The 13,418-nt window shown below is 55.6% G+C and overlaps 1 protein-coding gene across 26 annotated transcripts in view; it reads right to left on the bottom strand.

The window, feature by feature from the left end:
• Nrxn2 (neurexin 2) overlaps nt 1-13,418 on the bottom strand; it is a 102,082-nt gene that overhangs the window by 56,182 nt on the left and 32,482 nt on the right. For 12 of the 26 annotated variants that reach the window (XM_047516380.1, XM_047516396.1, XM_047516392.1 and 9 more), the window contains one exon: nt 6,371-6,415. The exons of 7 other annotated variants lie outside the window; for them this stretch is intronic. In XM_047516380.1, coding sequence (XP_047372336.1) covers nt 6,371-6,415 — 45 coding nt within the window. The remainder of the gene's footprint in view (nt 1-6,370; nt 6,416-13,418) is intronic. 7 more of the 26 variants (XM_047516383.1, XM_047516384.1, XM_047516398.1 and 4 more) reach the window with 1 other exon arrangement.

Genomic DNA, 13,418 nt, shown 5'->3' with positions numbered 1-13,418 from the left:
CTCGGGTGCCAAGGTCCTTCAGTCCTGGCCCCGGTGGGAGACGCAGCAGAGGGAACCACGGCTCGCATAAGCCTGGGGAGTCCTGGGACTGGGGTGCACAGCACCCTTTGGGGCTGACTGGGGCCCCTGCCACCTAAGTTCCCAGGGTTCCCACTTCTCAGGGCGCTTTGCATGTTGTGCACCCCAATATTTGGGTCACTTTCTTTCCTCCAAAGGAAAGGGCAGCCCGTACCTATTCCTCACCCCACTTCTTCGAGTCTCCTGACTTCCCTGATGCCATTGTCACTCCAGCCCTAGGGAGCAGAGCAGGACAGGCTGACCCAGGGTGGGGAACCAGCAAGAAAGCAAGATGGCAGGGGGGCACTTGGTGTTCCAAGGAGGCAACTGGCACTGGCCCGGGGAAGGCAGATGTGACCTTCGGAGGAGGGCCAAGTACAGACACTCTGTCCCATCCCCAGGCAAATGCGCACCTGGGCCCTGCAGTCACAGCAGCAGCCGGCAAGGGCTCTGAGACGCCCAGAAGGTTGTGGGAAGAAGCCAAGGGCCGCAGGACCACGAGCCCGGGAAGACTGCCAGGAGGGCTCTGGGACAGAGGCAGCCCCCTGTGAAGGTCATCGGGGAGCTGCTTCCACAGGCCAGAGCTCACCCATTTTCTGCACCCCAAATGTGCTTCAGAATCCCCTTTCCAGGCAAAGTCTGCAGATGGGGGCCTTCCAGTCACATTGTGATCTCCCCAATGACACCAGACCATACGCACGTGCCACCAGCCACCTTCCAGCACCTGGTCTTCAGGTTCCTGTGTCTCAGTTGGGGGTAGGGGTAGGAACTCCTTCGGGACAGGGAAGGACCGGGGTAGGGGGAGTCCCCCATCCTCCCCAGGACCCTGGAGTCCCCCTCACGCTGGCCTGGAGCCTGCAGGTGGGTGGGTGGGGCTGAGCAGGGCCAGGGCTGAAGAGGTCCTGCCGGAACCATCAAACCTTGTGCAGGTGTGGGAGCTAGGCGGGTCAGGGACAAGGCGAAGGTGTCTTTGTGAAAGGGGGCAGTCTGAAAGCTCCGTGTCTGGTTTTGAGGGGAGGGCTGGTCATTATCAGCTATTTCCTCTTCCCTCCACCTCGCCCCGAGGCTGGGAAGGGGGTTGGGTCTGGGTAGAAAAGGGAAGGGTCAAAGTATTAGTCACAGAAACATGCAAACAAGGTTAGACTGGGGGGAAGGGGCTGGGCAAGGGGGAGAGGGGTGGGATGAAGGGCGGGCACATGGCGGGAGGGCAAGACAGGGAAAGGGTCTCTCTGGGGCAAATCCGGCTCCACCCTGCCCGCCACCTCCACTGCTCCTGACGCTGGACAGAGACCTGGAAGTGGGCCACTGGGGTTCCTGAGACTCCCACAGGGGAAGCACCTGCCTGACATGCCCCTATAACCCCACTAACCCCAGCACAGCCCAGGGGACAAAGCACATGGTCACTAGCGGACACATCCTGTTCTTCACCTAATAGACCTAACACCCTGGGAGCCTGTGACTTTGGTGACAGTACCTCCCGTTCCGGCCAGTGTGCTTGTCTGTGCGCCCCTGCTTCTGCTCAGGGGGAGGGCTCTCCTGGTCCTAAAGCCCTCAGGAAATCTGCTCTCCAGGCCCCCAGACCCCGGCTGGGCCCGCCCTCCCTGGCCTCGGGAGCCAAGGCACCCCTATCCTGCAGGCTCTCGCCCCACTCCATCTGCCAAGGTCAAGGCTGCCCTCTGAGTTAGAAGAGCCTGACCTGGAGCCGGGTGGACACGAACACCCTTCTGGCTTCCCCAACCAAGAGGCAAACCTTACCTGGCCCCTATGGGGAAAGGGCCACCTGATCACCCTGTTAGGGCCCAGGGGCGGGGAAGGTAGCAGAGGCCAGGGAACAAGGAGGTGCACTGAGGAAGGGGGTCAGCCCGGGAGGGGGAGTCGGCCGTGGTGAAGAGGAAGCCGAGGGTGGAGGGAATGGAGGGAGGTCTCGGGAAGACAGGGAGGGAGATGGCTTGGATTAGTAAAACCCAACTGTTCCCTCAGACAAATCAAAGTCCAGACACAAAAATGGCAGGTTCGTTAGTAAAAGCAGGAAACGGGGGAATAATTCCCCGGTCCCCCTCCACCCCCAGGGTCTCGATGCCCCTGCCCCCCAACCCCCCCACGCAGCTTCTGGAGGGTGGGGCCAGCGGGGGAGGAAGGGGTGCCGTGCGACACAGACAGCCTGCAGCCGGGACCCATGCAGGTTAGAGGAGCAGGAGGGGGGCGGCCAGGCCCGGCAGGACAGGCCAGAGAAGGGCGGTGGCAGGTGAGCAGGCATGCAGGGCAGGGGAGATCGGGGAGCAGAGATGGAGGCGAGAGAGCCGTCGGGGTGCGGGAAGGAGAAGCTTCCTTCCACCGAGGGAGAGAGAGGAGCAACCACCAGGACAGACACTTGCGGGCCGAGAAAGAAAAGAGGACGTCGACCTGAGCCTCCTCACCAGCTGGCCGCCCATTCGCACCACTGCCCATTCGCCACCGATCGCCAGTCCAAGACACACCCACACTCACGCTACTTGCCACCGAAGGCCACAGGAGGCCTCCGCTGCCAGACTGTAGCTAGGACCCCGAGACGCACCAGCCCAGGGGGTTCAAAGGAGGCCAAGGGATGAGCCAGCGCATGGGTCCTGAAGAGGGCAGGGTCACAGAAGCAGAGGAGCCCCCAGCCCAGGCCCTCTGCGCTCCCAGGACCTTTGCACACCCCACTTAGTTACGTTGGGTAGGAAGGAAAACTGGGTCCTGGCCATCAATGTCCCCACATGGGGGGGTACCCCATACCCACTGTGCCCCAGGAAGACAGGCTGAGGAAGAAGGGAAACTGTCATTATCTAGAGCCTTTCCCAGTTGCCTGCCATGGTCACAGAGTCACTAATGGTCCTACTCTGGGGAGAATGGGACAAGGACAGGAGTTTTAAACTTGTGGACCACCGAACGGGCTTCTCTGACGCCCCTCGACAGCAAATGCGAAGTTGCATCGATGGGCTTTATCATCTCCTGAGAGGGTTCACAGCTGTCAGACTCTCAAGGGACCCTGAGCCCAAGGTGGTTAAGAACAACTGGTCAACAAAAAAGTCCCTGGCATCCCTCTTAGGGTGGAGTGAGTGGGGGCGGGAGACAGGGAGAAGGAGGGGACGCCGAGCTGCGTGAGCGCCACAGCCCTGCTAAGCGTTTAGTTTGACCACCTGTTTGGGGTGACGGGAGTGACTAAGGGCAGAGGCAGCTGGAAAGATGCACCCAAGACATAAACTTAGCCAGCGCATCACAGCCCTGAGATCACAGCGCACCTGAGGTCTGGATTCCACAAAGCCTGGGAGCAGACGTCAGGTCAGAGCCCCGAGCTCTCCTGTAGCCCACACTGTCTTCCAGAACCATCTCATCTTACGTCTCTGACCCCCTGTCTTCCACGCTTGCTCTGAGCATCCGCTGAGACCAAGGGGAAAGGGTTGACTGAATGGGCCCCAGTGAGCTGCTTCTCTGGGCCCCAGATTCCTCGTCAGCAAACGGGAACAATCCCTACCTCCCACCTGGAATCCAGACATTCATCAAGTCTAACCAATATGCAAAATGTGAGAGTGACCGAAAGATCCCAGTGCGCAAAGAACTAGAAGCCAGGGGCCTGGCCATCCTCAGCCAAACCTGGCTTGTAGGTGGGCTTTTTCTGCCTCCCCACTCTGCCCCCAAGAAGTGGTGCCAAGTAACAAGGAAAGAGCCCATGTGAGCAGGTTAGTGAAAATAGCTACGGAACTCCACGAAACCCCTTCCGAGGGGATGGGAGCTGCTGCACCCCATCTCTGCCTCCAGCCACTGTCCTTAGAGCCAGCTTGTGAGGCCACCCGAGGCAACGGGCTCTGTTTGTCAATCAGCGCTGCCCCCGAAGGGAAGCGTGGACTTTGGAGACTCAGAATTCAGCAGGGGTTTTCCTTGTAGGGCTGACACCTGGCAGGGCTGCTGGCTTCTTAACCAACCTAACCAAGGCATTCATCTCCCCTCCCTGTCCCAGCCCCATTTCTGAAGGTTTCTTGCAGTTATTTTGGGACTGTTTCCTAACGAGGGAGAGATGGTAATAGGATCTCTGGCGGGGCAGAGATGCTGTATTCTCCAGGGGCTGCTATAGGGAGGGAATCACTTCTTCACACAACATCCCTGCTCCAGAAACACTGAGCTGATCAGCTAACGCTTTACAAAGCTTAATAAGACTACGATTCCCTTTGTAGAGTACAGGAGCTTTCCCGCCACTGCTCTGCTTGATCCTCACACTGACCCCATGAACTCAATGCAATGCTCATGTGCGATCATCCCATTTGACAGATGAGGAAACTGAGCTTTTGGAGTTTCAGCCCAAGTGGTCAATTTTCACCAAATTGAGCCTAGACAAAGGTTTGCTGGGTCCTATTCTAGGACGGTATTCCCCAGGTGCTTGGAGCGGATCACATGGATTAACAATGCCTCCCTCTGTCCCCAGAGCCGTTGGTTATCCAGTGAAGCTCTACATAGAAAGTTTCAAATGGCCAGGTAAAGGCCGAGCCCAAGCAGGGAGCCCAAGCAGGGAACCCAAGCTAACTCCTAGAAGCAGCAGCTGGAGGAACAGAGAGAGGGCCATCGCTGGCCCTGCCACACAGCTCCATCTGAACCCTGGGACACCTGGGAGTAGCCACGCTGAGGTCTTAGATGGGGGGCCTGGGGGTGGTGGGTGTGGGGCACTAGCCTATGTGGGCGTGGGAAAACCCAAACCTACAGAAGCGTCAGGAAAGGCCAGAGGCCGCCTTAGAGGTGGTACCGCCCAGGGAGGCAGGATGGGAACCCCAGCCCTGACGCCTCCCTCCTCCAGCCGGTCAGCCACTCAGACCTGGGAGGCTGGGCAGACAGGCAGCTGGCCCCAAGCAGCGCCGGCCCCTCGGGAGCAGACACGTCCATCTGCAGGGTCCCCAGCCTGGTGCTCAATCACTCTGCATTATTAATAGGCGATGACTAACCGGCCGCATGGCACAGCCAGAACTGGGCAGACATGAGGGAATCCCAGGGGATCACGCACCGCCCCACGCGGCCTGCGGGCACGAACTGAGAGGCAGGCAGGCGAGAAGCACGCGGCCATCCCTGCCCACCGTGGCACCCACACGGAAGGGCCAGTCCCCGCGCCCGCCCCACACGGCACCCCCACCAAGGCCCCGGGCCACAGTCCCCGCTCACACCGCGCTTACACACGCAGACACCAGCAATCGCCCAACACAGCGCGCCTCCCACTGACATCCCTAAATGTCACACCAACATTTACACACAGTCACGCCCACACGCCAGCACACACCAGCTGCCTTTACACTGACACCCACACCAGCCCAACCCAAACACGGGAGCGTGCGAGGGCCAGGACGCCAACACGGCCCCCCGCCCCCCGCGGGGCCTCCTCTCGCTGCCCTCACCAGGGAAGGAAGCCAGCCCTGTCACAGGCCATGCGGGAGCGGCAGGGGCACAGAGGGCAGGGGCCGAGGGAGGAAGACAGTGTGGAACACAGTGTTAGTCAGAGCCACGGAGCGTGGGGGACCGGACGCTATCCCTGGTCGGGGGAAAGACCATTCATGCCATGCAACATGGGGGGAGACCAACCAAACCGGGAGCCCTCACGGCTGAGAAGTGAGAGAAGGGATGTCACCTCTTCCCTGGCAGCCAGCAGGGGACAGTCCCAAACCGGTCATCTGAAGGAGGTCTGGACTGGCCCGGGGCGGCACTGTCTCCCCCAAGGCCTTCCCCTCCCTGCGGGGAGCCTGCCCAGCTGGCTGCCCCTGGAGGCGGCACCCCAGCCCCCCGCTCAGCCTGAGGGGCCCCGTTGGAGCCAACAGTGAGCGGAGCGTAGCATGTCATGGGATGGTGTTTTCCATGGATTTTCAGGAGACCAAGAAAGAAACCAAATCAAAGAGAAAATACGAGGGAGGGGGGAAAAGAACAAAAGAAAGCAACAGAAATAAGCCGCTGGGCATCGGGGCTGGTCTAACCAGAGCCGATGGACGTGGGGCCCGCCTGGGGTCTCCGTGCCAGGAATCTGGATCCCGGAGGGAGGGGTCGTAAGGACAGGGCCAGGCCAGATTCCTTGAGGTCCATTTGTCTTTTGGATTTGAGTTTGGACCAAAAAAAGAAAGAAAAGGGAAGGAGGGAAACTAAAAAGAGAGAGAAGCAAAACCTGCAGGTTGTCCAGGACGCAAAATAAATAAATAAATAAATAAAACAAAATCGGAAGAGCAAAACAACCAAACCAAACGAGGAGAGGCAACGAAAAGTGGGAGAATCCAACAGTTAAAAAAACCCACGGCAAACCAAACGGTAAGACAATTAGAGTGATATCTACCAGATAATGCAGTTTGTTTACCATAGCGTGTCCAATCCCTGCGTGCTTCACCGGAGATGGGGGGTCAAAAAAAAAACAAGGACAACGACAACGGAAGAACAGAACGAAAAGAAAAGGGAAAAAAAAAATGACCAACTGTGAAACTCGAGGAAGGAGGAGAAGTATATATCCACATAGATTTGGTTGTTTGCTCAAACCCTCCCGCCTCAGGTTCAGCAGCGCCAGTTCAAAGAAAATCAAAGGAAAAGGGGGAGAAAACACACACGGCAACCCCTCTGCCCCCAGCCCACCCCGCCGGCCTGGAGCCCGCACCCCGCCCGGCCTCCCTGAAGAGCCGTCTGCAGAGAAGGGGGCACAGTTAGAGACCTGGGTTAGTAGAGAAAACGACAAAAGAACTGGACCAAGAAAGCAAAGACTTAGGATGGCCGACATTCCGCAGATGAGACAGAAAGGTTAGTTCGGTTTTTCACTCATACCTTGCCCCACCTGTCCCTGCCCGTCCCTTGGTCCCCTGGGTTATAAGCGTGTTAGTAACACACACAGAGTCGGCAACGGGGTTTTCCAACAGAGGGGGGGAGGCAGGGTTAAGAAGCAGGCCCGGTGATGCGGTATTAGTACGTCCCGTGGGCTGGAATGTTAGGGATCAGGGGAGGCGGGAGGGGAGGGTGCGAGGGGGGCTGCTGACTCGGTGATGGACGATGGGTTTGTTGGCTGACTGGTCAACCAGATGGTCTTCCAGAGACCTGGCGAAGGAGCGAGCTGGTGCTGTCCAACTGGCTGACCGGTGGCCATGTCGGGTTAATGGGTTAACTGGTTGGTGATGGGCCAGCTGGCTGTCAGGCTGGGAGAAGAGTGGGCAGTGCCCCCGGAGAATCAAAGGGCTGGCAAGAATGAGAGGCAGTTTCATTTGGAGGCCACAGGAAGCGATTCCCCAGGAGCACAGGAGGGGACATGGGTGTCTGCGTCTCCTGGGGACGGGGATAGGCGAAGAGATCCAAGGAGTCGCTGGGGGAGAGGGGCAGCTTATCCCTCTCTCTCTTATTTTGTTATTGTTATTTTTTTCCTTGCTTTTCTTCCTTGAGAAAGGAAGAGAGTGAGTCGCCATCAGAGCTGAGGAAAGGACGCCTTGCCCTCCGTGGGCTGGCAGAGAGCCCCAGCCCACGCCGCCTCCCTCGCCTCCCTCTCCCCCCACGCTGACTGTCCCTGCCAGCCCCCCTGAGCTTCCCAGAGCCCGCCTTCCTCCCTTCCTGCCCCCAAAGTCCTCCAGGTCTTCAATCACCCTACCCCTTCTCTCAATCTCCTCTGTGCGGCTGACTGCCCCCCACCCCAGAATTAAATGCCCGCCATCACCACCCTGCAAGTCCCCAGAACTGGTAAGGCCATCCCCGCATCCCAGCCTCCTTCCCTGGACACCCTCTGCTTCCCAGAGCCAGCACCAGAAGGTCACCGCCTCACACCCTTAGAAGGGAACAGAGCAGACCACCCACCTCCAAAACCCCTTCCTCCTCCCTGAACTGTAAGCTGGACCTCCTGCCCTGGTCTCTAAAGCCCCCACCCCTGTGTGCTTCTAAGCTCCTTTTCTCTTCCCACTGCCAGGGACTGGGGCATCAACCACCTCAGAAGCACCCTGGTCCTCGGTGAGGAGATGGCGAAGAGGCTGAGGCGCCCTTACTACAGAGCAGGGACGCTGCTGCTTGGTGTCCAGTAAAGACCGCGGCAGGAGGGGGGAGGTATTCGAGGGACAGATCCATTAGTTAAAGAGTTGCTATAACCAGTGGGCACAGGACTAATTCAGTAAGACAATTAATAAGGGCCTGGTATAATTAAAAATAACAGAATTCGATATTGAGCAGCTAGAGGTGTTGGATAACCAATATTAATTATTACTGATGTGGAAGCAGTTTGCATAACACAAGAGTGGAACTGCAGGTGCGGGACTGGAGGACAACATCACGTGCAGTGGAGGATTAGCACTGCCGGCTGGTGGGACTGTCATGGAATGAAGAGGCCAGCTAGTCAGAGCAAGGGACAGTTAGCTTCAGGGCAGCTAAGCCCATCGGGCCCAAAAGGGTTGGAGTTGTCTGATATCACTATCAGTTGGACAAGGTGCAGTGGGAAGGGCAAAAACCAAGTACTGGTGGCGCACGCCTGAGATCCCAGTGGCTCTGGAGGCCAAGGCAGGAGGATCACGAGTTTAAGACCAGCCTCAGTAAATTAGCGAGGCTGTGGCTCAGTGGTTAAGTGCCCCGGGCCCTGGTTACAAAAATAAATACATAAATAAATAAATAAATAATTCAAGTACTATTCTTTCTGAATTAGAACTGGTTGTGAAGACTAAAATACAAAAAAAATAATTATATTCACAAAGAAAGCTCTTTTTTTTTTTTTTTTTTCAGGTAATGAGAATTGAAGCCAGGGGTGCTTTACTACTGGGCCACAGCCGTAGTCCTCAGTCCTCCCCCACTCCTTTTTTTTTTTTTTTTAATGTAGTTTGAAGATAGTGTCTCACTAAGTCACTGAGGGTCTTGTTAAGTCCCTGAGGCTGACCTCAAACTTGTGAACCTCCTGATGGGACCACACCCGGCAAGAAGGTTCCACCGTTGCAAGCAGAAAAGCAAATTAAAACCAGGATTGAGAAGGAAGAGATGCAAGTTCAAAGCCTGGGCCTTCCACTAAATTGTCAAAAGATCCAGGTTTCCGCAGAAAAATAGCAGAGTTGGAGTGATAAATGGGGTCCCTCGAGACCTAGGGACTGAGGACCTAGAACTGTATCCACCGTGGTGATCGTGATTTGGGGCAAAGGTGGTCAAGTGCTAGAATGGACTCTCCACTGGTTCCCATTCCTGGTGGCCTGTGGCAGCACAGGGAAGGGAGCCACAGCATGCCAGCCCTTTCCGAAGGCCAGGAGCTAGAGAGCTGAGCCTCCAGACAAGCAGGTGAGCACTGGAGATCTTGTCCTCTGAGCCCGGAGCACAAAGATGACAAAGTCTGATGGGTGAGGCGGGCATCAGGTCACAAGGGGAGAAGTTAGTCATCCTGTAGGTGGTGACTTGCCGTGGCCAAGGGCCTGTAGACAAAACTAAACTCCACCTCCACCTTGAACTCCAAGAGTAGCTCCAGACCCCTCGAGAAAGAAGCTGAGAGGGGTTACGTGCACTAATTGCAAAAATCTGGGATGAAGACAATCTCCATGGAGTGTGAGCAAGAGAAGCTTGAGAGAGAAAAGAGGAACCCACTGCACTCAGAGATAAGGGGAAACCATTTTTCAGAGACAAGAGCAGAACATTTTAATAGTTTTTAGACTTGGGAACATTCAAGAATGACAGGACCACAAGAGGAGCTACAGCCTCCTTTGCATTTTGTACCAATGACTACCACCAGGTCCTCCCTGGGAGGCAGAAAACAAAGTGGCTTCAAAGTCACACAGACTTCCAATTCCACCATTTCCTCCCAAGACTTGGTTTCCTCATCAGTACAATGGGGATAATATCTCCACTCATGGAATTGTTATACAAACCAGGTGAGATACAAAGGAGGAATGAGACTCTTGAACTTGAGGGTTAGTGAAAAGAGAGGGTCTGGTGTGATCTGAGAAATGCTCTGCCAGAGGAAGGAGTCCTGAAAAAACTCAGAAAATCCTCTCAGAGCAGGGGTGGGGACAGACCTTCTGGTCTTGCAGAGCAAATGGGAGTTTCCTCCAGGAGGACAAGAGGTGTGTGAAGTAGTTAGATCTGCTCATTTTGGACAGGGGTCCTCATGTCCAAGATCTCACCAACTGGCTTTAAGAAGGAAACCAGAGGAATCAGGGAAACAACTAGAAAAACAACTAAACACAATAGTTGCTGGGATTAAGCCCTCAGTGTGCTCAGCACCCAGAAATTGAGATAAGAAATGAACCCACATGAGGACACACGGTCAGAAAGTGACAAGTTCCCCAGGCTCAAAGAACAGAGGGAAGAAGGGAGCCTAGCTGGGGAAGTTTCACGAAGAAGGTGGCATTTAAGCTGGTCTGAAGGACTCAGGGAAAAGTAAAAGAGCTCCGCTCACCATCAAGGCAGTAGTGAGCCCTTCAGTGCATAAGTTATGCCGTCCATCCCGTGCTGAATGCTTGAAGGCACTCCTTCAGTCACGGGAAGACTCCCTGCCACTCTGCCTATGAGGAAATGCAGCTCAGAGGCTGTATTGCTTACCTGAAGTCACTCAAGCACAAGTGACAGAGCTGGGATTCGAACCCAGTCTGTCAGACTCAAACCCCAGCTCCAGGATTTTGCCGGGCAGGAAGGAGGGAGCTCTCTTCGGAGAGCTGTGTGCAGAAAGGGGGAGCTAGGCATGTCAGTGTAGAGGGTCAGGGAGAGGAGCAGAGCTCAGTGAGCACTTAGAAGAGGAGGAGCCCTGAGTTCCAGATGGACTCCTTGGAAAACTATTCTTAGAGGGCCCCATCCTTGGGGATCCCATCATCAGGGGCTCCATCCCTGGGGATTCTATCCTTAGGGACTAGATACAGGGTATTCCACCCTGAGGGTGGGCTTCATCCTTGTGGGACTCTAGCCTTAGGAATTCCTTCCTTGAGGGGCTCATCCTTTGGGACTCCGTTCTTAAGGAATTCTGTCCTTGAAGGACTCCATCCCTGTGGCCGAGAGGTACTCCTGCAAGTCTCTGCACTGAGAAGAGGCACCATCCGAGTTGGGCAAGTGGCAGCCCCACGTGCTTCTTTGGTAACCAGCTTGTCTTCCAAGTTTGGTACCAGCAAATGATAAACGGATTTGCACATTCCGCTTACATGGCGGGGGGAGGCAGTTGGGAGGCATACTGGGGATGGAAGCAGAATGGGGCCCAGGATTAAAAATAGGCCTCAGGGAATTCTCAGAGGTAATCATTCCTGCCAAGATCCCCCAAGAGAACTGACTGTCACAGTGGCTTCGAAAGCTGAGTTGGAAAGGAAAGGAAGATATATCTCAGTCAGGCCCCTCTGGTCCTAACTCCTAAGTTCTAAGAGTGTCTCAATGATTCCAGGGATTATAACATAATCCAGGAGGACAAGGAGGGAATTCTGGCCTCCTTCCCATCTTTGGAATTGGCCTTTGACCCACTCCCGTACCTGCAGGAGCAGAAGGAGCAGAGCACCCTGGGTGCTGGTCCTGGAGAAGCTCAACAGAACGCTCACCACGAGGGGAGAAGAATGTGGAAACCACGGTGTTCTCAGACTCTGGCCATCCACCCTGTAAACCTGGAGGCAGATTCATTTCCTAAAGTACCTCTCTGTCCTGGGCTTCTGGCCCATAAAACTCAAGGAAGACAGGACATTGATGCAAGCCACCCCACCCCAAATCACCCCTCTGACCACAGAAGGACTTCTCCAGTTCCAGGATGTCAAACAGACACAGTGAAAACTTGCTTGAACAGGGTTTCTCCCCAGCAGCATGCTGACATTTGGGGTCAGATGATTCCTTGTTGTGGGGACTGTCCTGTGAACTGTATAGCAGAGTCCTGGCCTCTACCCACAAGATGCCATAGCACCCCCTGAGTTACAATAACCCGAGAGGTCTCCAGACACTAGCAAATGTCTCCTGGAGACAGTGAGATTGGATGATTGAGAGACACTGCTGTAGGAACAATAGAACACCCCAAATTATTATTATTATTATTTGTTGTTGTTGTTGTTGTTATTTTTGAGTGAAGAAAAGTGGGATTTATTCACGTGGGAAGAAAAGAAATAGAGTTCTCTCAGGGTAAGAAGGGACCCAAGAGGGGTTGCCCAAGAAATCACTTTTGGGAATCCTGAAAAACAGGCAGGTGAGAGGCCAGGGTAAGGATGCCCTTGGCCACAGGTTAAGCCTTGAGCCAAGCCTGGGGCACCAGAGGTGGCCCTGGGGCTGTCCGGGAGGCTGCCCAGATGCAGTTCTTGCACCTCTCACTCACGGGTGTGGTCTGGGTTCAGGAGTCAAATCAAATCCCCCGAACCCAAAGAGGGCTCTCCATCAAGTTTTAGGCAGACACCCGGTGTGGCCTGGAGGCCCGGCTTTTGGGTCAGTGGGAGGCCTCTGCTCTGAGTCAGCTGGTAGAACAATTTAGGGCCATTCAGGGATTTCCATCAGTTATCAGCTTGGACCCATGACTGCACATCGCGGGAAGAGGTGACCACAAACCACCCTGGGGGCTTCCTACCTTCCCTAGCCACAGACCCCTCCCTCCTCTGCTGTGCCTGGCACCTGCATGTCTCGCTGTGTTCCTTCTCAACAAATCTATACGAGCTCCTCAAGAGCCGAGGTCCCAGAGGGTAGGAACCAGGTCTCCGTCCCCTCTCTACCCAGTGTGATGTACCGTATTTGTTGACCAAATGACACGTGCATAGGGACTGTGGGTTTGCGGTGTCTTGCAAAAGGTAAGGTGACAGCATTGGTCCCAGGGAGGGCTAGTGAGCAAGAAGCACCAAAGACGACTTCCTGCTCCCGGATAAAATGCGTGCGGCACCGGAAAGCATCACAGATGCGTGTGATGCACCCAGGTGTGCTCAGATGGCTGCGACAACATGGGACAGCCCTCTGACTGGGAAATGGATCATATGACACAGGGGCACTGGAGGGACAGAGTGAGCCCACCGTGCACGTCACCCTGCAGAAGACAGGGGCGCTGAGGAGAGATTCATCGGCAGGAGCTGGACTGCGACAGGTCGCACAGGCTCCCAAAAGAGCAGCAGGATTAGTCACAGCGCTGTCACAGCAAGGGGAGCAGCATCGACTGAGGAGGAATCCCCATTAGATCATCACTCCGCCATGTGAAGCAGGGACAGGTAAGAGGAGTGGGAGGTCAGGAGTCCCGCTGATGAGACTTTAGCGGGAGGAAGAGAGGAGGCGGGGACACAGTAAGGACAAGGAAGAGCGAGAGAGAAGGTGAGCTGCCACCCAGCAGGAACCAGGAAGTCCAGAGAAGAAAACCAGCAAGAGATGGGCCAGGAAGCAGCAGGACCGGGCCTGTGCAGCTGGAAGAGCTTTACTGCCACTAGCCGTGCGACCTTGACCCTGAGACAGCACAAGAACCGGGACCCAGG

This window comes from Sciurus carolinensis, chromosome 11, assembly GCF_902686445.1.
Source record: "Sciurus carolinensis chromosome 11, mSciCar1.2, whole genome shotgun sequence".
In the NCBI taxonomy this organism is placed as follows: domain Eukaryota; kingdom Metazoa; phylum Chordata; class Mammalia; order Rodentia; family Sciuridae; genus Sciurus; species Sciurus carolinensis.
This window is presented reverse-complemented; position numbering and strand designations above follow the sequence as displayed.